At 36.9% G+C, this 22,069-nt stretch overlaps 1 protein-coding gene across 1 annotated transcript; it reads left to right on the top strand.

Moving 5' to 3' along the window:
* The first annotated feature begins 227 nt into the window (after positions 1–227).
* On the top strand, positions 228–21,863 carry LOC110605490 (E3 ubiquitin-protein ligase RNF14). Its single transcript, XM_021744093.2, has 7 exons — positions 228–839; positions 2,676–2,750; positions 2,835–3,351; positions 3,640–4,025; positions 20,178–20,404; positions 20,541–20,688; positions 21,358–21,863. Exons 1-7 carry the CDS (start codon positions 291–293, stop codon positions 21,484–21,486), a joined length of 2,031 nt encoding a protein of 676 aa, XP_021599785.1. The 5' UTR covers positions 228–290; the 3' UTR covers positions 21,487–21,863.
* The last annotated feature ends 206 nt before the right edge of the window (positions 21,864–22,069 follow it).

Raw genomic sequence — 22,069 nt, 5'->3', positions numbered from 1 at the left:
AAATAAAATAATTATTTAATTAATAAATTAAAATTTGAGAAATATTAATTATTTCAAGTTTTAATGGAGGTACTATTTATTGACAATTAATTTTTTTTACGAAGACATTTAAATATCAAACTATTGATTTGTAAATTTTAATAATATCCCAAAATTTTTTTTTTGTAATTTATCAAGAAATCCAGCTTTTTTTTTTTTTTGTTGATAAATCAAATCCAGCTTCCTCTGTTGATATTAAACGCTAATCTTCAGTCCAACCTCCAGAAACCTTCTCTTCGCGCAGTTCCACCATGCGTAGGACTAAGAGACGAGGTGGCTATCAGCACCACCACCGTCTTGTTGAAAAGTCGACCCACGAAGCTCTTCCTCACCAGCCTCAGGATCAACATCAGCAGTCCACTGCTGAATTCTCTTCCTTTTCATCAACTTCTTCTCCGCAACATGCTCAGGGCTCTAAACCTCATCGAAATCCCAAGTGGGTCGCACGTAAATATGCCCCCACAAAAGCGTTTATGGAGATTTCTGAGGTCAATACCTCGAAATATCCTGTGGATTCTGTGAACGCTGAAGTGAGTTCTCCAAAATTTGAAACAACCTCTTCGAACGTTGAGCCGATTTCTTTGAGTTCTGAAGTCGGTTCTTCGAAATTTGGTGAAAAAGCGAATGAGGAGCTAGAAAACGAGGAAACGGATTATTTGCAATCAAATGAAAAGAGCAACGAACCTGAGAATGTAGTAGGTGATGTCGTGAGTAGATTAGAAAAGTTGCGGTTAGGTGTGAAGGAGCCAGAATTGTCTGAGGAGCAGCTGAGGACCAATGATCAGAGGCAGGAGGATGAGGTAATTTGATGAACTTTGAGGAGTTGTTGATTTGGAGCTATGATTTAATTGTCTTTTTGTTGAATTGTTATGCATATTTGGATTTGATGTGTGTTGCATAGAGCTTATTGAGGTGCAGTTGCATACATTATTATATTGTAGAGAGTGCTTACTGCCAGTTCAATAGCACAAAACAGTATATTGGTTTAACTTTTGCTCCGTTCGGCTTTGTTGAAACAATGTATACAAACTCTTTGGGGCTGTTTTCTTCAAATGAGTTTCACAAAATTTTTTGTGGAACTCTGTTGAAAATTCAAATAAATTCCATGTTTCATATGTTTGGTTTGTAAAAATTTTAGAATTGAATTCCAAAAATAAAATTCCATGTTATAAACAAAACTCTATTATTCACTTAGGTAATGACATTATTTGTGTTATTAAATAGACTTTCCCATTTATACACACGCACATACAAGAATTCTTTTGACAGAGGACATTGTAATTTTTATTTTATGTTATTTTATTTTTGAGGCTAGCTTAGGAAGGGGGAATGAATGAATTTTAATTTAAAAAATACACCAAACTTGAATTATAAGGAATTCAATTAATTCCACATTTCAAATTGTAGCATATCGAACAGTGGAATTTATTTTAAATGATTTTTAATTAGAATTCATTCAAAATGAATATTTTGTAATTAATTTTAAGCAAACACTATGTTAAAGCTTATAATTGGTTCATAAACTTGAAGTGCAAAAGGATATAATTATGATTCTGTCAATATTAGTTCAATTTTTCACTGGTGAACCTTTAGCATATGAGGTTAAGATCTCAGCTTACATGAAATAATATTAAAATATAAATCTATAGATTATCAAAATAGACTAAAGATTGAAGATAATCAGCGACTGTGGCAGTCTGTATATATTAGACAAAGTTCTCCTTGCCTTTTCCTTGTTAGAACTTGAAAACTACAAACTCAGCCACTGCCAAGTAACTAGGCTAGGTATGATACCATGGATTCCCTTCTTGCACCCAGTTCATCACACATATGGCTTCACTTTTATCCATCCTCCATGTGAGTTGGGGCAGGGATTTAACATTAACATGCACCACCATCTAGCACTTTAGTTCACATTTGATACAGATAATTTGCAATTTGCTTTGCCTGGAAGACGGATTCCAGATCACTGGTAGTTGACACTGATTGTTTGACAAAGTATTGTTTTTAAACATATATTGTTCATTGTTGTTAAACCTGAAGAACAATAAATATAAGGATATAGAAATTCTGCAAGGAAAATAATTTCTCTCTCCCCCTCTGAACATGTGCCTTTTTTCTTGCAAATGTTTGCAGGTTAAAGGATATGTGATCTGATTCTAAATGGATTGATTGGATAGTTAATACAAAAAATAACATGTTTGGTTGGCTGTCTTCCTAACCCCTTATCTTGTTTTTTCCCCAACTAAATGCCAGTCTTTGTAAGTTGCCTGTATCTGTGTTATAAATTAATTATAAGTTGTTTCCATCCTTAGTTATTTATGAAGGAATAAATAGTTTCTACTAGTTTAGAGGCTCCATCTATGCTTGTTAACATACGTGTAATTGATCAACTTAAATTTTGGGTTTAGCTTGCAAAATCTAGTTTTCATAAAAAAAAAAATCTGATAATTTGGACTATCCTTCTGATTTTTTTGCACATCAAATTATTTTGTGAAAATGGCTGAATGAATTAAAAAAAAAAAAAAATTCCAGCAGTTGGTTTGGAGTAGAAGCAGTTTGAAGGTCTTCATGATTATTCTGTTCCCCAGTTGCCTTTTTCCTGATATCTTATACATATCCTTACTTTTCTGCAGTTGCTTGCTATGGAATCCATTTTTGGAGAGAATGCCCTCATTGTTGACAAACAAGGAGGCCTAAGGTCATTTCAGGTTACTCTGCTAACCTATAATTGGATATCATTCTTCCATGTTGTGAAGACATGAATAATCAAATACCTGTGTTTTATGTTGCAGATTCACATTGATATTGAACCTCCTGCTGAACTTACTGTAATTGCTAAGCTTAATTCATTTGGTGATCTTGTGATGAAAAGAGAAAGCTCAGATGAATTCTCTTACTCATTCAAAGTCCAATTTCTTCCACCAATTGTCTTAACATGCTTATTACCTAAGTCATACCCAAGCCACCTGCCACCTTACTTCACCATCTCAGTTCAGTGGTTGGATTCCATTAGGATTTTCAATCTCTGCTCCGTGCTGGATAAACTTTGGATGGAACAATCAGGGCAGGAAGTTATCTATCAATGGGTGGAATGGTTACAGAATTCCTCTCTTTCATATCTTGGGGTTGATAAGGAGATAATGCTTGGTCCTTATGGCATGAAACATACTGCAGACCAGCGTGCAATTTCAGGAAGTGTCTCCCCTGATGTCGACATTCCTTCAATGAAAAGTTATAATGATGAGCAGTACCAAGAGAACTTTCGCAAAAACCTACATGAATGTATCATCTGTTACAATGAATATACTGGTATGTTAATCTTTTGAGAGCTTGCCAATTTCTCAACTAAGAAACAGTAGTTCAATGCAGTAAAAATTAAAAAAGTTAAAGATGCTTTGTGATGCCAATGGGGGAAGATACCTTTACTTTTAGTAATTACAAGACATTCATTTAAAAGAATTTTATTTTATTTTTTAGTTTTGGTTGGGGGTGGGGTTGCAGAGGGGCAGAGACGAGGAATCCCCAAAACCCCAGAGTCTATTATCTCTGTTTTTCTATCATAGATTTTTTTAACCTTTTGTATATTTCTCTTAACAGGCAGTGACTTTGCCAGGCTACCATGTCAGCACTTTTTCTGTTGGAAATGCATGAAGACTTATTCTGACATGCATGTTGCAGAAGGCACTGTGAACAAACTTCAATGTCCAGATGCAAAATGTGGGGGTATGGTCCCCCCCAGTTTATTGAAACGACTGCTTGGCGACGAAGAATATGAGCTTTGGGAGTCCTTAATGTTACAAAAAACACTTGAGTCCATGTCTGATGTTGCCTATTGTCCACGATGTGAAACACCCTGCATAGAAGATGAAGACCAGCATGCACAATGCTCAAAGTGCTTCTTTAACTTTTGTACGCTTTGCAGGGAGCGACGCCATGTTGGCATAGCATGTCTAACACCGGAACTAAAGCTTCGTATCTTAGAGGTAAATTTCAAATACTCGCTTGAAGAATCATTGTTATGCTGCACATCTTCTGGGAAATGCATATTATTCCTTGCAGTAAGAAATTTTAACTAGTGAGGAGCTTTATTTAACCAGTGAGAAGCTTTACAAATTTTATCCACAGTTTTCATCTGGTCTGGTTAGTACAGTTCATTAGTTAAAAAAAAGGGTGAATATTTTTGGCTCTTCGTGAATTAGTTACAACTGCAGTTGTAAGACCACCTTTCAAGTGATGAAGTGACTATTAATGTAATATATAATTTAATGCAATAATATTCTGTTAGGCTCCAACTGGAATTGCTTTGGGCTCAATATCAACTCAATTGATTAAAGAAATACCATATCCGGCTCAGAAAGGTTTTCCATATGTCATTTTAGGATGTCCCGAAATATATGCCTGGTTTCATAAGGCGAAAAGAAAATTCCGAGTGATTTTTCTTTTTAACACTCATTAGTCGTTAACTCTATAGCAAGACAAACAACTCTAAATAAAGAGAAAGCTGCCAATTTTTTTTAATAGTGAGGGTATAAAAGGAAAAACTCTGAAAAGTGTGCTAGTATAAAGTAAATTATGACAATCATTTTGGGATACAGGTAGTATCAGTGGTCGTGTCTTCACCTGAAATGAGATTTTAGACCTTTTCGGCATTTAAAATTGACATGAAAGTGTGGGCCAAAGTTCATAATAAGCATCCTCAAAGTATGTGATCACAGTTTTGTCATTATCCTTTTCTTTGTGAAGGAAAACCAATAGCTAATAGGCATTTGCTGCTGAGAATCTCCTTGCTTTTTTTTTTGGTTTTTAGAAGTTTAAAGATAAGAAATTATAAACTGTTTGACCAATATAGAAGGTTCGTAATTAGGAAGAATTCAGATTTTTGGATCCTAATTAGGCTTGATAATGATGATTTTATTCTTATATTCCTAAGTTAGGTTGATTTTTTGTGTATAAATATTCAAACTTTGTAAAAATCAATTTAATTGAAATATAATTAAAAACTCATCTCAAAATTCTTTATGGTATTATAGCCTTGCCACTTTAATTGGCATAGGTTTCAAATCTGTCACAAAAAGTTAAGGCTAACTAATAGGTCAAACTTCTAGACGACTATATCAGGGGAGTTGTTCGACACCATTTGTCCTGAAGGAAAGCCCATCAAATTTCCGGTCGATCCCCCACGATGCGACCTCGCTCCAAGCATGCGCGTGTCCTCGTATAGGGGTGAGCAGTATTCGGTTCAAACCGAAAAAACCGACCGAACCGAATTAATTTCAAAATTTGGTTCGGTTTTTTATTCAATTCGGTTCGATTCGGTTTTTAATTTCAAAAATTTTGATTATTTCGATTCGGTTCAATTTTGATCAGAAAAAAAATCAAAAAAACCAAATCGAACCGATTAGTGATAATAATATGTTATTTTCAATAATATAGAGAAATTAAATTATATTAAGATTAAAATATTTTAATTAAATTTTAAAATATTAAAAATAAAGTGTAAAAAATAAAAAATTTATTAAAAATCAAAACCGATCAAACCGAACTGAATCGAACCGAATCAGACTGCTTCGGTTCGATTCAGTTTTTGACTAAAATCGGTTCGGTTCGGTTTTCATAAATACTAAAATTTTGGTTTTCGGTTTATTCGGTTCGGTTTGGTTTTGAACCAAATCGACCAAATGCTCACCCTTATCCTCATATGTGGCCATAGCCTTCTGCGTCTCCTTCCAAGCGCCGGTGCGTGAGCCTTTCTTCGGATTCTCTTTTTGGCATGTCACGCCTTTGACTGGCCAGTTCCATGACCGAATTCTCCTTTTTTGTTTTTTGAGGTGTTTTAATAGTAACTTGATTGTTCTTGCCTCTTTGTGTTGCTGGTCCTTTTTTACCTTTAAAATAGCAGATAAGAAAGGCACTAATGGAGGTGTTGTATGTATTTTTTATACTGCTCCATGGATTATTGATTTTGGTTCATATAGATACATGACAGATTCCTCTAAATGCTTCCTTAATTACCTTCCGTGTCTACAAAAGGACACAGTAAGAATAGCTGATGGTTCTTTTGTTCTTGTCTCTAGAATCAGATCTTGTCTCTAGAATCAGATCGATTGTTTGTACTTCCAGTATTAAGTTATTCTTTGTTCCCCATATTCCTCATTTTTCTATTAATCTTTTATCTATCATTGTTCTTACCAAAACTCTTAACTGTAAAATTGAGTTTTTTCTTGATTATTGTGTTATTTAGGACCTAAATTAAGAAGAGGATTAGCTATGGTACACTGCACAATAGCTTATATATATTGGAAGGGAATCTGGGTTTGAATTCAACTCGGATTATTTTTGGAAGAAATCAGGATGTCAACTAGGAAATCATACAGTGGCATCGACGGTTAGGACACCCCTCCTTTTTTATTTTAGATAAACTTTATCCTGATTTATTTTCCAAGACTTAGTGTGGTTTTTTAGTTTGTGATGCTTGTGAGTATACTAAGCATACATGAACCTTTTATCCCTCCAATAATAATAGGATTACGATCCCCTTTGTGACTATCTATTATGACGTTTGGGGGACCTACTCAAACGCTCACTATTTGGTAGTCGTTGGTTTGTTACTTTTATTGATTGCTTCACTCGCATGATTTGAGTTTATTTGATAAAGGCAAAGAGTGATGTGGTTTCTTGCTTTTGATATTTTCACAAGATGATTTGTACTCAATTTGATGATAAGATAAAATGGTACAGAGTATATGGATGACCGTTTTTATGCTTATATAGAGTCTAATGGGATACTACATCCAACTAGTTGTCCTTACACTAATGTTCAAAATGGTGGTGTTGGAAAAAAAATAGGTACCTGTTGGAAGTAGCCCGATATTTTCTTTTCACCATGAACCTTCCAAAAACCTATTGGAGAGATGCAGTCTTAGTTGCAGCTTATCTCATTAATAAAATACTTCTAAAAACTCTTGCCTTTAAAAGTCTTTTAGAGGTATTACAAGAGAAAAATGCTTGTACTGTTCCACCAAAGGTGTTTATAATCTTTAGATACACGTGTTTTGTTCGTATAGGACAGGTGGGAAGCTCGATCCAAGAGTTCTTAAATATGTGTTTGTTGGGTACTCTCCCACACAGAAGGGTTACAAAGTATTACCATTCTCCATTTAAAAAATACTTTGTCAGAATGGATGTTACAGTATTACCCTATCACCTTTTCAAGAGGAGGACAATGAGAGAGAAGAGATGATTCCTAGTCCTATAACTCTTTTAGAGATTACTATACAGAGGGAGATTATTGGTGATCAGTAAAAGATAATTGAGCGTTCGGATAAATCAGATTTAAGGAAATACTCGAAAAGAGACAACAAAACAGAAGCAAAAAAAGCCATTGTGCAGCCTACTCAATGTCATGAATTTTTCCATTCTCTATTTGATGAGTCAACTCTAAACCTTGAGTCTATTTATGATCTAAATAAATCAATTGCTCAAAAAATGAGTTAGGTCTTGCATAAAACACTATTTCTAACTTTCTCCTTTATGATTTTTTGTCTCCATCCTATAAAGCCTTTTCTTTGTGTCTAACCCATAGGATTAAAATGAAACTTTCAAAGATTCTAACTGAAAGGGAGTAATGACCGAAGAAATGAAAGTCTTGACTAAAAATAAGACTTGTGAGTTGGTGTCTCTTCTACCAGGAAAAAAACAAATTGGTTACAAATGGATGTTCACCGTGAAACACAAAGCAGATGGATCAATTGAAAGATTCAAGGTCAGACTAGTTGTCAAGAGATACACTCAAACCTATAGAGTGGATTACTAGTAGACATTTGCCCTTGTTGCCAAAATGAATTCAATAAGAATTTTGCTATTTTGCGCTGCTAATTTTGACTGGGACCTATAACAATTTGATGTGAAAAATGCATTTCTCCATAAAAACTTAGAGAATGAAGTGTATATGGAAATCCCTCCTAGATTTGCTAATGAAAAAACGCAAGGGTATGCAGGCTAAGGAAGGCTTTGTGTGGGTTGAAGCAATTACTCATTGCTTGGTTTTATATTCAGTGTTGAGATGATTTCTGTAAATAGCCTAGATTTGTACTTATAATTAGGGATATGATTGTGTGATATGATTGGGATATGATTGTGTGATATGATTGGGATATGATTAGACTATAATTAAGGGATTAATTTATTTTCTTACCTAATATGTACTCTTGTAAATAGTATATATACCCCAATTGGCTTGAGGGGAATAATCAAGTATTTTCTCTCAAATCTTCTGCTCTCTTTTTCTTCTTTTCATCAAAGGTTTCAGGTATTAGAGTCAAGAAACTTGGTTCACCTTTGAGTGGCAGATCTGTCACCTTGCTTTGGTGACTTTCTGAAAATCAGTTAGTCCCACCACCCAGCCCATTCTTCACGCTGGCTTCCGATTTGCTTTTCGGTGAAGCACTGTCTCCAGATCCGGCCCCACGCGCCTCCATGCGCCACCCAAAGTAGCCTGTCTCCAGCCAAGCGTAGCCCATTCTCCACGCCAGCTTCCGATCTGCTTTCCGATGAAGCACCGCCTTCAGATTCGGCCCCACGCGCCACCCCAAGCAGCTTGTTTCTGGCCACGCGCCGGCGCGTGCACCATCTTTCGATGACCATTTCACGCCGGTGATTCTTCCTCCAGCATCGCCGGGCGCTAGCGACTCCAGCCCAGCAGGTCCAGTCGCTTGTTCAGCCCACCTTCACACGCCCTCTAGCCACGCGCGGACGCGTGCACCATCTTCCGGTGATCGTTTCACGCCGGCGACTCTAGCCCAGTAGATCCGATCGCTTGTCCAGTCCATCTAACGTTGGATTTACTATTCACAGGCGCAGATCCTTCTTTTTTGACATATGCAAATTTAGTCTCCATGGCCCAATCAAATATTGCCCATTCTGGTAATTCTTTTACTTATCTAACCAAGTCTTTACCCATTGGATCATGGATCCTCGACTCTGGTGCTTCTGATCATATATCTAGTAATCCCTTTCTTTTCTCTACTCTTGTTTCACCTTCCACACCATCTAAAGTCACATTAGCTGATGGTTCACAAACTCAAGTTAAAGAGATCGGTAACGTATATCTCCTTGCTTCTATCCCTTTGACTAATGTTTTATTTACCCGTGACTGTCCATACAATCTAATCTCTGTTAGTAAATTGACTAAAGATCTTCACTGTTCAGTCATCTTTACTACTGAATCTGTGGTTGTGCAGGATCGAGTACTGGAAAGATGATTGGAGCAGGATATGAGTCACAAGGATTGTACTATTTTTCCACTTCTAACTCTCCAATTGCTTTTGTATCTTCCACCTCCGCTGAACTCATTCATAGTCGTTGGGGACATCCAAGTCTGAACAACTTACAAAAACTGGTTCCTAGCCTCTCTTCCTTGTCTTCTTTAGAATGTGAGTCTTGTCAACTCGGGAAGCAAATTCGAGCTTCTTTTCTCAAGCGAATCAATAATAGGGCCAGTTTTATGTTTGACATTGTTCATTCATATATTTAGGGTCCAAGTCGGGTTAGTACAACTCTGGGATTTCAATATTTTGTTACCTTTATTGATGACCACTTGGCTTTTTCTGATAAAAAATCGTTCTGATTTGTTCCTTATTTTTCAAAAGTTTTATGCTGAAATTCATAATCAATTTGGTGTTCGCATTAAGATACTGCGAAGTGATAATGCAAGAGAATATTTATCTTCCTCATTCACCCATTTCTTGTCTACTCAGGGTATTACTCACCAAACTTCTTGCTCTTATACCCCATAACAAAATGGAGTTGCTGAGCGGGAAAATCGGCATTTAATTGAAATAGCCCGCACTTTACTCCTACATCACAATGTTCCGTTGCGTTTTTGGGGGAAGCTGTTCTCACCGCCTATTACTTGATTAACCGAATGCCTTCCTCTATTTTGCAGCATCAAAGTTCTCATTTTGTTCTATTTCCTAACCAGAATTCCACCCAATTGTCTCTACATGTTTTCGGATGTATATGCTTTGTTCATGATCATACTCCTAGCAAAGACAAACTCCAACCCAAATCAGTTAAATGTGTCTTTCTCGACTATTCACGGCTTCAAAAAGGTTACAAATGCTATGATCCTACTACTAACAGATATTTTGTGTCTGCAGATGTCACCTTTTTTGAAACCTCTCCTTACTTTTCTTCTAGTCCAACACACAAAACTTTTGTCCCTAGCGCTTTGCCTGTACCTCCGCCTCCTATTTCTTCTTTGCTGCAAGTGTGTCCATCTCCCATTCCTATGCCACCTCTTCAGGTCTATACACGTCGTTCTCACCCATTTGCTAATAACAATGGCATTTCTCTCCCGAATGCAGGTACTTCTAATGACTCACCTCTTGTTCAGTCATCACCTACTTCGGTCATGCCTTCAACAACAACAGCTAATCCTCCTCTTGCTCTTCGAAAAGGTATTCGCTCTTCCCAAAATCCTCATCCCATTTATAATTTTGTGAGTTACCATCGTTTGTCTCCTTCCTATTATACTTTTGTCTCTGCTGTCTCCATACCCAAGACAGTTAGAGAAGCATTGGATCATCCTGGTTGGTGTAATGCCATGGTTGAGGAAATGACTGCTCTGCATAACAATGGAACTTGGGAACTGGTATCCTTACCATCTGGTAAGTCTACTGTTGGTTGTCGATGGGTTTACACAGTTAAGGTGGAACTTGATGGCAAAATTGATTGCCTTAAAGCTCGTCTTGTAGCTAAAGGTTACACACAGATTTTTGGGCTTGATTACAGTGATACTTTCTCTCCCGTAGCCAAAATAGCTTCTGTTCGCCTCCTTATCTCATTGGCTGCTATTAATCACTGGACCCTGCATCAACTAGACATTAAAAATGCCTTTTTTCATGGAGAGCTCGCTGAAGAAGTTTATATGGAGCAACCTCTAGGGTTTGTTGCTCAGGGGGAGTGAAGCTTAGTATGTCGTCTTTGGCGCTCTTTGTATGGGCTAAAACAGTCTTCAAGAGTATGGTTTGGACAATTTAGCACTGTAGTTCAACAGTTTGGAATGTCTCGAAGTAATTCTGATCATTCTGTATTTTTTCGTTATAATGGTGATAGATGCATCTACTTGGTGGTCTATGTTGATAATATTGTCATTACAGGAAATGATCATGATGAAATCTCTTAACTTAAGCAACATTTGTTCAGTCATTTCCAAACTATAGATATGGGGAAACTGAAATATTTCTTGGGAATTGAAGTGGCACAGTCTAAAATAGGTATTGCAATTTCTCAACGGAAATATGTTTTGGATATATTGGAAGAAACATACATGTTAGACTGTAGACATGTGGACACTCCCATGGATCCAAATGTTAAGCTTGTTCCTGAACAGGGGGAGCCACTTAAAAATCTTGCTAGATACAAAAGATTAGTCGGTAAGCCCAATTATCTCACTATCACACGACCAGATATTTCCCTTGCTGTAAGTGTGGTTAGTCAATTTTTTCAAACTCCATACAGTAGTCACTGGGATGCAGTCATTCGCATTCTTATATATATATCAAAGGAGCTCCAGGAAAAGGTCTACTCTATGAGAACAAGGGTCACTCACAAATTGTTGGCTATTCTGATGCAGATTGGGCAGGTTCCCCTTCAGATAGACGATCTACTTCAGGATATTGTATTATGATTGGAGGGAATCTCATATCCTGAAAAAGTAAAAAACAGAGTGTGGTTGCCAGATCAAGTGCAGAAGCAAAATATCGAGCTATGGTTTTAGCAACATGCGAACTCATCTAGTTGAAGCAACTCCTTCAGGAATTGAAATATAGCAATACTAGCCAAATGAAGTTGATATGTGATAATTAAGCTGCCCTCCATATTGCATCAAATACAGTTTTTCATGAGAGGACGAAGCATATAAAGGTGGGTTGCCATTTTATTAGGCAAAAGATTGAGTCCGGATGCATTTCTACTAGCTTTGTCAACTCAAATGATTAGCTAGCTGATGTTTTCACAAAATCACTTCGAGGACCACGAATCGAGTATATTTGTAACAAGCTTGGAGCATATGATATGTATACTCCAACTTGAAGGGGAGTGTTGAGATTATTTCTGTAAATAGCCTAGATTTGTACTTATAATTAGGGATATGATTGTGTGATATGATTGGGATATGATTAGGCTATAATTAGGGAATTAATTTATTTTCTTATCTAGTATGTACTCTTATAAGTAGTATATATAACCCAATTGGCTTGAGGGGAATAATCAAGCATTTTCTCTCAAATCTTTTGCTCTCTTTTTCTTCTTTTCATCAAAGATTTCATTCAGCATAACTATGATTCTCTTTGGCTATCAACAAAGCAATGCTGACCATACTCTATTTATCACACATCTCAAAAAAAAAAAAAAAAAAACTCTTCTCATAGTCTATGTTAAGGACATAGTAATAACAAGAGATGACACTCAAGATATGACTCTATTGAAAAAATTTTGGCTCAGGAGTTCGAAATTAAATATCTAAGAAAACTTCAATATTTCTTAAGAATCGAGGTTGCCAGATCAAAGAAGGGTATTTTTATTTCTCAGAAGAAGTACATTATGGATTTTTTTAAAAAAACTGGTATGTTAAGCTGCAAATTAGTAGAAACTCCCATTGAAAACAATCACAAGCTACAAGTAGGGATTGGTGAATCAGTGGATATTGGCAAATATCAGAGGTTGGTAGGTAGATTGATTTATCTTTCGCATGCTCGACCAGACATAGCATATGCAATCAGGTTAGTTAGTCAATTATGCATGATCCTCGTGAGTCTCATGTGCAAACTGTTTTTTACATTTTGCGATATTTGAAGTCTGCTCTGGAAAAGGTCTCTTATTTCTAAACGCAGTTATCTTTGCATACACTTATTCAAAGATGCAGATTGGGCTGGATCCATTGATGATAGGAGGTCGACTAGTGGTTATTGCACACTTGTGGGAGGAAACCTTGTCATCTGGATAAGCAAAAAGTAAAGTCCTGTTGCTCGATCAAGTGCTGAGCTTGAATATAGAACAATGGCACAAGGTGTTTGTGAACTCCTATAGTTGTAGAGATTGTTGGAGGAATTGAAATTATTGGAGAGGGATAAACTGCTCATGATAACAAATCACAAAAGTGCCATCAATATAGCTTACAATCTGTTTCAACATGACCGAACGAAGCACATAGAGATTGATCGACACTTCATTAAAGAGAAATTAATAAATGGTGTCTTGAGATTAGATCGTGTAACTTCTTATGAATAGGTAGCAAGCTGATGTATTCACCAAAGGGCTCAGCAACAAGACCTATCATACCAAGTTGGGCATGTGTGATATCTATGCACCAATTTGGGAGTGTTGACCAACATAGAAGGTTTCTAATTAGGAGGATTTCGATCTTTAGGATCCTAATTAGATTTGATTATAGGGCTTGATTATAGGGATGTTATTCTTATTGTAAATATATCTAATTTAGGTTAATTCTGTGTATAATTACTCAAATCGTGTAAAAATTAATTGAATTGAAATAGAATTTGTTGAATCCCACATCAGTTGTGGAAAGGGGTAATGTGTCCCTTATATGAGCCATAGGCAATCCTCCCACTAAGCTAGCTTTTGGGATGAGTTAGGCTTGGCTTAAATTTAACATGGTATCAGAGCATTTCCATCTGATGTTGGGCCTCCCATAAATATGTCACGCACCAGTAAAATTCTGGACATGAGGGGTGTGTTGAATCCCATATCGGTTGTGGAAGGGGGTAATGTGCCGCTTATATGAGCCATTGGCAATCCTCCCACTTGAGCTAACTTTTGGGGTGAGTTAGGCCTGACCTAAATTTAACATAATTAAAAATTCCTCCGAAAAATTTTTCATAAACACTTAGGAGAAGGAAAGTTCATAAATCATAATCCAAGAGTGGAGCAGTTGAGCTCAGGAAAGCTAAAATATTTTTTTGGAAGCCAGAAAACAGGGTCCCTGCTTTGAAAGCAAAATCTTAGGCCTTTGTAATGTTAATGGTACCTTTTTAGTTCAAATTTTCCTAGTGGCTCAGGTGTTTGGACCTGTAGAAGGATAATATTTATTGTCTATCACAATAGAGATTACAACCTATTTATACATGAGAGACGGTAACTAAATAGGAAGGAAAATCAAGCCTATGATTATACAATCCCTAAGATTAAGCAACTGACCCATCTATCAATATTTACTTCCTATATTAACATATTTACTTTCTATAACTTATAACACTCCCCCTCAAGTTGGATCATAAATGTTAATCATGCCCAACTTGTTACATATATAATCAACTCGATTCCCATTTAGAGTTTTAGTGAAAATATCTTCTAATTGTTCTCCAGTTCGGATATGTCCTGTTGATATTATCTTTTGTTGGACCTTTTCACGAACAAAATGACAATCAATCTCGATGTGTTTAGTCCTCTCGTGAAATACTGGATTGGAGGCAATGTGGATAGCTGCTTGATTATCACACCACAACTTAGCAGGCACCGAATTTGTGAACCCAACTTCTTCCAACAGTTGACGTACCCACAAGATTTCACAAACGGCTTGTGTCATAGCTCGATATTCAGATTCAGCACTAGAACGGGAGACCACATTTTGCTTCTTACTTTTCCATGAGACCAAATTACCTCCCACAAAAACACAATACCCAGTAATTGACCTCCTATCAACTTTCGAGCCTGCCCAATCAGCATCACAAAAGCATTCAATATTTGAGTGCCCATGGTTACCATAGAATAGGCCTCTCCCTGGAGTCCCTTTAAGGTAACAAAGAATCTGTCCCAGAGCATCCCACTGGGCAACAGTAGGAGAAGACATAAACTGACTTACCACACTCACTGAATATGCAATATCAGGACGAGTCACCGTCAAATAATTCAGCTTGCCAACTAATCTTCTATACCTTCCAGGATCTGCAAATGGCTCACTGTCTTCTGTGGTAAGTTGAAGGTTAGGGGTCATTGGGGCACTATAAGGCTTAGCACCCAATTTTCCTGTTTCTGCCAACAAATCAAGAACATATTTTCTTTGAGACAAGAAGATGCCTTTCTTACACCGCATAACTTCGATTCCCAAGAAATATTTCAAGGAACCCAAATCCTTTGTATGAAACTGTGTTTTAAGAAATTCTTTTAAGGATGTGATGCCAGCAATGTCACTTCCTGTGATAATGATATCATCCACATATACTACAAGCAGAATTACTCCACTATCAGAATTTCTATAAAACACTGAGTGATCACACTTACTCATCTTCACTCCAAACTGTTGGACCACCTCACTAAACCTGCCAAACCATGCCCGAGGACTCTGTTTCAAGCCATAAAGCGATTTTCGAAGTCTACAAACTTTACCTGACTCCCCCTGAGCAACAAAACCAGGTGGTTGCTCAATATAAACCTCCTCCTGAAGATCACCATGAAGAAAAGCATTTTTAATATCCAGTTGATGCAAAGGCCAATCATGAGTAGCCGCCAAGGAAATAAACAATCGGACAGATGCGAGCTTGGCAACTGGGGAGAATGTATCAGAATAGTCAACTCCATAAGTTTGTGCATAACCTTTGGCCACTAAACGGGCCTTGAGGCGAGCAATAGATCCATCAGGATTTACTTTCACTGCAAACACCCATTTGCACCCAATAGCCCGCTTTCCTGGGGGCAAGGACATCAACTCCCAAGTACCATTAGTGTCAAGGGCCATCATTTCCTCTTCCATTGCAGCACGCCAACCAGGATGGGACAAAGCCTCAATAACAGTTTTGGGAATTGAAATAGAATCTAAAGCAGTGACAAAACAACGAGAAGAGGAGGATAATTGATCATAAGAGACACAAGATGAAATAGGATAAGTGCAAGTACGTTTACCTTTGCGAAGAGCAATGGGCAAATCCAAATCAGACAATGAAGGATCAGTAGGAGCAGGATCGGTCGACGAAGAAGCGGGTAGCGGAACGGAGTCAGAGTCCTCTAAGCGTCTGGAATACACATGAAAGATGGGAGGGCGACCTGGCACATGAGCGAAAGGTGTAGGAGTAGTCTGACGAGACGAAGAGCGAACAGTGTATAACAAGAGGTCATCTTCCTCCTCCTGGGTGTTATAAACAGATGATGGCGGAAAAAACGGAGTGGACTCAAAGAATGTTACATCCGCAGACACAAGATACCGATTCAGATCAGGAGAAAAACAACGATACCCTTTCTGACGTCGAGAGTAGCCAAGGAAGACACATTTGAGTGATTTGGGATCCAATTTAGTAACCTGTGGACGAACATCACGAACAAAACAAGTACAACCAAAGAGACGCGGCTCAATAGGAAACAAAGATTTAGTGGGAAATAAAATGTTATAAGGGATATCACCATGAAGGACAGAGGAAGGCATGCGATTGATCAAAAAACAAGCAGTGGATACAGCATCAGCCCAAAAACATTTAGGTACCTTCATTTGGAATAAGAGGGCTCTGGCTACTTCAAGAAGATGTCGATTTTTTCTTTCAGCAACTCCATTTTGTGAAGGAGTGGCAACACAAGAGGACTGATGAAGAATCCCTTTTTGTAACAAATAAGATTGAAATTCCCCAGAGAGATACTCTTTAGCATTATCACTTTGCAATATACGGATGGAAGTATTGAATTGGGTTTGGATTTCAGCATAAAATGCACAAAAAATAGAAAATAATTTTGAATGACTCTTCATTAAAAATAACCAAGTAGTACGAGAGAAATCATCAACAAAGGTAACAAAATACTTAAAGCCAGACTTAGACACAATAGGACAAGGACCCCAAACATCTGAATGGACTAACTCAAAGGGAGACGAAGTCCATTTATTGACTCGAGACAGAGTAGGTAAACGATGATGTTTGGCAAATTGACAAGACTCACAATCTAGAATAGACAAAGAATGAAACCGTGGATATAACTTCTTCAAAACCGAGAGAGAAGGATGCCCTAAACGACAATGAACATCAAAAGGTGTTAAACGCGTGGAGCATACCAGAGATCGAGGAGATCGAGGTAGTTGCTGATCCAAGACGTAAAGACCCTCTGACTCACTTCCTCGACCAATAATCTGCTTCGTCGAAAGAATCAATAACCCATTTGGAGGATGAAGACACAAGACATGTAGTAGAGTTACCTGACTCGGCAATTGCAGTGATAGAGGAGGAATTAGAAGATTTTATAGATGCCTGGTATTGGATGAATTGTGCATACTCATCTGCAAATATCAAAATTCCCTGATCGGAAGATCCATTCAATTTGTGTTCCGTGATTTTAGTCATCATAGGAATCACATCAGTTACGGTGGTGGTTTTAACTTCAGCCATAAGGACAACCAACCCAAAAACGATATCAACAAAAGAAACACAGAATCAGAAAACAGTACCCGGCGTGAACAGTACTGATGAACAGTACCACGTGAACAGTACCCATGAACAGTACCGATGAACAGTGCCTGTGACAGTACCAACTAAAACACCTCCACCTAACACCCGAACGGCAAACAAACCTCAAATCTGACAAGGAGTCGATGTGGTGACTCCAGAGATGGTGAGATCTAAATGTTACCCTTTATGGATAACCCAAATGAACGGAGCCCTAAGTCTCCAAAAAAAAAATTTTAAAACTTTACGAGAGAGAAAAGAGAAAAAAATCTCTATGAAAAAGGCTTTGATACCATGTAGAAGGATAATATTTATTGTCTATCACAATAGAGATTACAACCTATTTATACATGAGAGACGGTAACTAAATAGGAAGGAAAATCAAGCCTATGATTATACAATCCCTAAGATTAAGCAACTGACCCATCTATCAATATTTATTTCCTATATTAACATATTTACTTTCTATAACTTATAACAGGACCGAAACCCAGTCCTCTGTAATAAGGGATATGAGAGTAGGAAAAGGAGGAGGAGAAGAAGAATAGAGAGAAGTATTAAGGGAGAATAGTAGTGAATTTTCTATTAATCAATCAATGAATTCCCTCTTACAATTGTATCAGTATATTTTATAGTTTGTTATAAGACAAACCATATCCAACTACTGTTAGCTGTGCCTGGGGGTTGTAAAAAGCATAAAGCAAACATATAGAAATAATAAAAAAGGCATAACAACCTCAAAGGCATAAGTAACTTAGAATAATCTACTTATCCACATTCTCCTTTCTTCTATACATAATACTTCCCCCTCCTTCAGTATAACCTTGTCCGCAAGAATGTATGAAGTCTTGGAATTGAGCCTGGTGAGATGGTGAGAGGCACAGTTTCGTCTCCAATTTTCTTTTTGAGTGATCAGGCATGAAAGATAGTGTGTATGAGACAACCCTTTGATAGTTGCGGCTTGTAAGCCACAGGTCCAATTTGTTTTCTCACACTTGGAATGGCCTATACTACTTTGTTGTTAGCTTGAGGATCACCTAAATTTGATGCTTGATTGTCAGCAAGGCTTTTGTTTTAGGTATACCAGTCTTCCACTTGAAATTCTCTGTCTGATATGTTTTTGCCCGCAAATTGCTTCATTTTGTTGCTGTTTATTGCCAGTTGTTCCTTCAAATGTTCAAACTCTTGAGTTCTATCAGTTAGAAGTTAGAACTTAGAAATTCTTCAACAGCAGTTACCAAAATGGATTGATTAGGCAGGACTGCTAGAGGGGGAGGGTATCCATCCATATAGTGCCTGAAATCAGGTCATCTCCAGAGCATAGTGAAAGCTGGTGTTTTACCACCAATCTGCCAAGTACAACCACTTATCCCACTATTGATTGAGCAAAGCACATGTAGCCAGCTAATTGAGGACAAGAGAGAGCAAAAAATTAGCACATTTAGTGATTGTATCTCACACCACCAGAATCAGGTTGAAGTTCAAACCCCTAGGATTTGGGTAGTTTGTCAATGAAATTTTTTGGATATGGATTGCTAAGCTTGTAATGGCATGGGCAATTGTTTTAGTAAATCCTGTGTAGATGATACAAGACTTGGAGTTGAACCTCCAGCAAGCATCACCGGTTAGAACCCACTCTATCACTGATTTTTTGCTTCCCATGCGTGCAAAATACTTGTCTCAGTCTGTTGTAAGTGCCTCCAATAGGAGATTGATGATAAGTCTTAATTAATCTAAGCCTTAATCTGTTGCTCCCTGCAGATACCTCCTTTATAATATGAGAGTCTAGCTTTGAGAGTGTAATTAGGAATTGAAAATTGAAATAGATTTACTAATAAAGCTTGGTGCAGCTCTGGAGCTTCATCGTTGTCTTTATAAGATCCTCTGGCTTATTCCATCCTAGTATTAAAAATGAAAGAAGTTAGGAAATATAAATACCAGAAATCTGGACTTTGTATAAAGCATCTGCTGCCTTATTCTCAGCTTCCTTGTACCAAATTCTATAGTTCAAGCAGCATTTCTCTGTCTTATGATAAGTAAGAATAAATAGTATTGTAATTACTATACTGTACATTGGAGTGCAATACTGATAGGAGTTATAGAGGAGCTTTGATATTTTGATTGTGTTAGAAAAACTTCATCATATGGTGTTGACATACGACTTATTTATTTAAGGGTGTTGAGTTGACAAGTGAAAAAGGTTGCTGTTTGAAACCATAAATGGCCATTGAAGATTTTTTTTTTTTTTAAACAAAAGCTAGTCGCGATTTCAAATAGCAATTAGAAAAAGTTAAAAAAAAATAAAAAACTGATGCTGGTCGGTGTTTTTTATTTTATTTTATTTTTGGCTAGTCACATTTCAAATAGCAACTATCCCTTCTGACTTTTCAACTTAAACAATCTTCAGTAAATAATTGTTGTTTTAACATCATATGGCAATTTAGTTTTTCAAACACCACAAAATGATCAAAAGCCCATTATAGTGACTAGGAATTCAACGTGGCCCATAACTTCAAAGAGGTGAATAAAGAGCTTAACAGAAAATCTCAGGGATTTTTAGCGCTATGGGATTATCATTTTCTATTGATGTTTTCTCCATCCTTTTACTGGTATTTCAGCATCATAATTGCTCTAGCAAGATATTTTCCAGATTACTCATGAATAAATGCCTTCAATGTCATTGATTTCCACCTTCAGGAACGCCAAAATTCATCTCAACTCAAGGGCGAGCAAAGGCGTAAGGAGCTTGAGATGATCAATGACCTTCTTAGTGTGAAGGAAATACTTCGTGATGCTAAGCAATGCCCGTCTTGTAAGATGGCAATCTCAAGAACTGAAGGTTGCAACAAGGTGGTATGTAATAATTGTGGGCAGTACTTCTGTTACCGCTGTAACAGTGCAATTGATGGATATGATCATTTTAGGTAAGTGAACCATGTTTCACTCTTTTATCAAAAATTTATTTGGATGTGTTCATGATTTCTTTTGTTTCATTGCATACATAATTGTGTAAACTTAATTGTGAATTGGTTTAGCTATAAATGAACTTGTATTATGAAGGGATGGATCGTGCGAACTATTTCCACAAGATACAATTAGGCAGTGGGAGGAGCGGATGAATGCTCGTCAGATTGTGGCTCAGGTTCAAGCTGAGCTCTTTGCCAAGCATGGTGACTCATGCCCTAATTGTGGTCAATTTAATGCAAAGGTTAGTGAAATACTGGCTTTAGATAGGCACATTTTGGATCTGTGGATGTTGTTGAATGTACAGCAAGTGTGTTTTTCTATGTTGACATGATGCCTATGTGATGTGTCCAAATTCAAAATGATTATAATTAAGAGCTGTGTTCGTGCCAAACTATGATTATTTCAATGGCTAAATGTTCAATTTCACACCAATACTTATTGAGAAATTCAATTTAGCCCGTTTTCAATTTTTTTTCTCCAAATTAACCAAGAAGTTTCAATTTAAGCTCAATTTAGCTTAAAAATGAGACATTTTCAGCCAAATTTCTTGATTTCTTGATTTAATCCAAAAATGAAGAAGCTCATTTCTTGATTTTCTTTTATCTTTTGAGCTAAATTGAGGTTAAATTGAAACTTTTGCATTAAATTTGGAAAAAAAAGTTACAAATGAGCTAAACTGAACTTCCCAATATGTTCAGGGGTGAAATTAAGCATTATTCCATACTTTCAACAATTATCCGGTGTAGCAATTGAAATTAACAGCATGCTTTTGAGAAGTTAAGCCCTAATGAATATTGAATAACTTGATAATATAATCTCACATGAGCCTATAATCAATTATGTGTGATAAATTATTGAGGTGCATCAACTGACTGGGATTCTCCACCATATAATTTTGGTAAACTCACAGGTTGGCAATAATAATCATATATTTTGCTGGGCATGCCAAAAGCACTATTGTTACTTGTGCAAAAAGATTGTGAGGCGCAGCTCTCAGCACTATGGACCCAAGGGCTGCAAACAGCACACAGTTGATTAGCATTTTACAAGAAAAAATCAAAGATCCGGCACCAATGAGATCAACAGTTGGTTATATTCCGGCGAAAACTGTGATTATAAGTAATCTGAGTCTGCCCCAGCTAGGAGCTTTCAGGTTGAACTTGGAATTTACGAGGTGATCAAAGACACTCGCCATGCGTTTCACTGTATCAAAGCCTCACTTGCAACCGCATTCGGTCAAGACTGAGGTGACTGCTACAGAGAAGTCTCACGAGTTCATGGTTTGCTTTCATTTTTTTATTTGTGTTGATTTATTGAAAACAAAGAGATAAAATAAAGGCCGATTTGGATAGAAAAAGCTCAAATATTTTTGCTAGTTGGCAATTATATTCAAACATTCTAATTTTCGATTGGATATTTCAACCTATAAGCAACAAATGCAGATTTTGGAGTGTTAAACTCATACTTGGGTTCATTTTGTCATCCATAACAAAATGCATCCAGAGTATAAACTATTCTTAGCTTTTGTTTATTATTGAAATTTAAATTTTTCCAAATTGATGTTGGCTATACTTATTCTCAATCTTATAGGTTGAGATATGTAATCTAAAATTAAAATATTT

The sequence above is a fragment of the Manihot esculenta genome, chromosome 17 (genome assembly GCF_001659605.2).
Source record: "Manihot esculenta cultivar AM560-2 chromosome 17, M.esculenta_v8, whole genome shotgun sequence".
Lineage (NCBI taxonomy): Eukaryota > Viridiplantae > Streptophyta > Magnoliopsida > Malpighiales > Euphorbiaceae > Manihot > Manihot esculenta.
The sequence above is the reverse complement of the archived record's forward strand: the minus strand, read 5'-3'. Positions and strand labels throughout refer to the sequence as shown.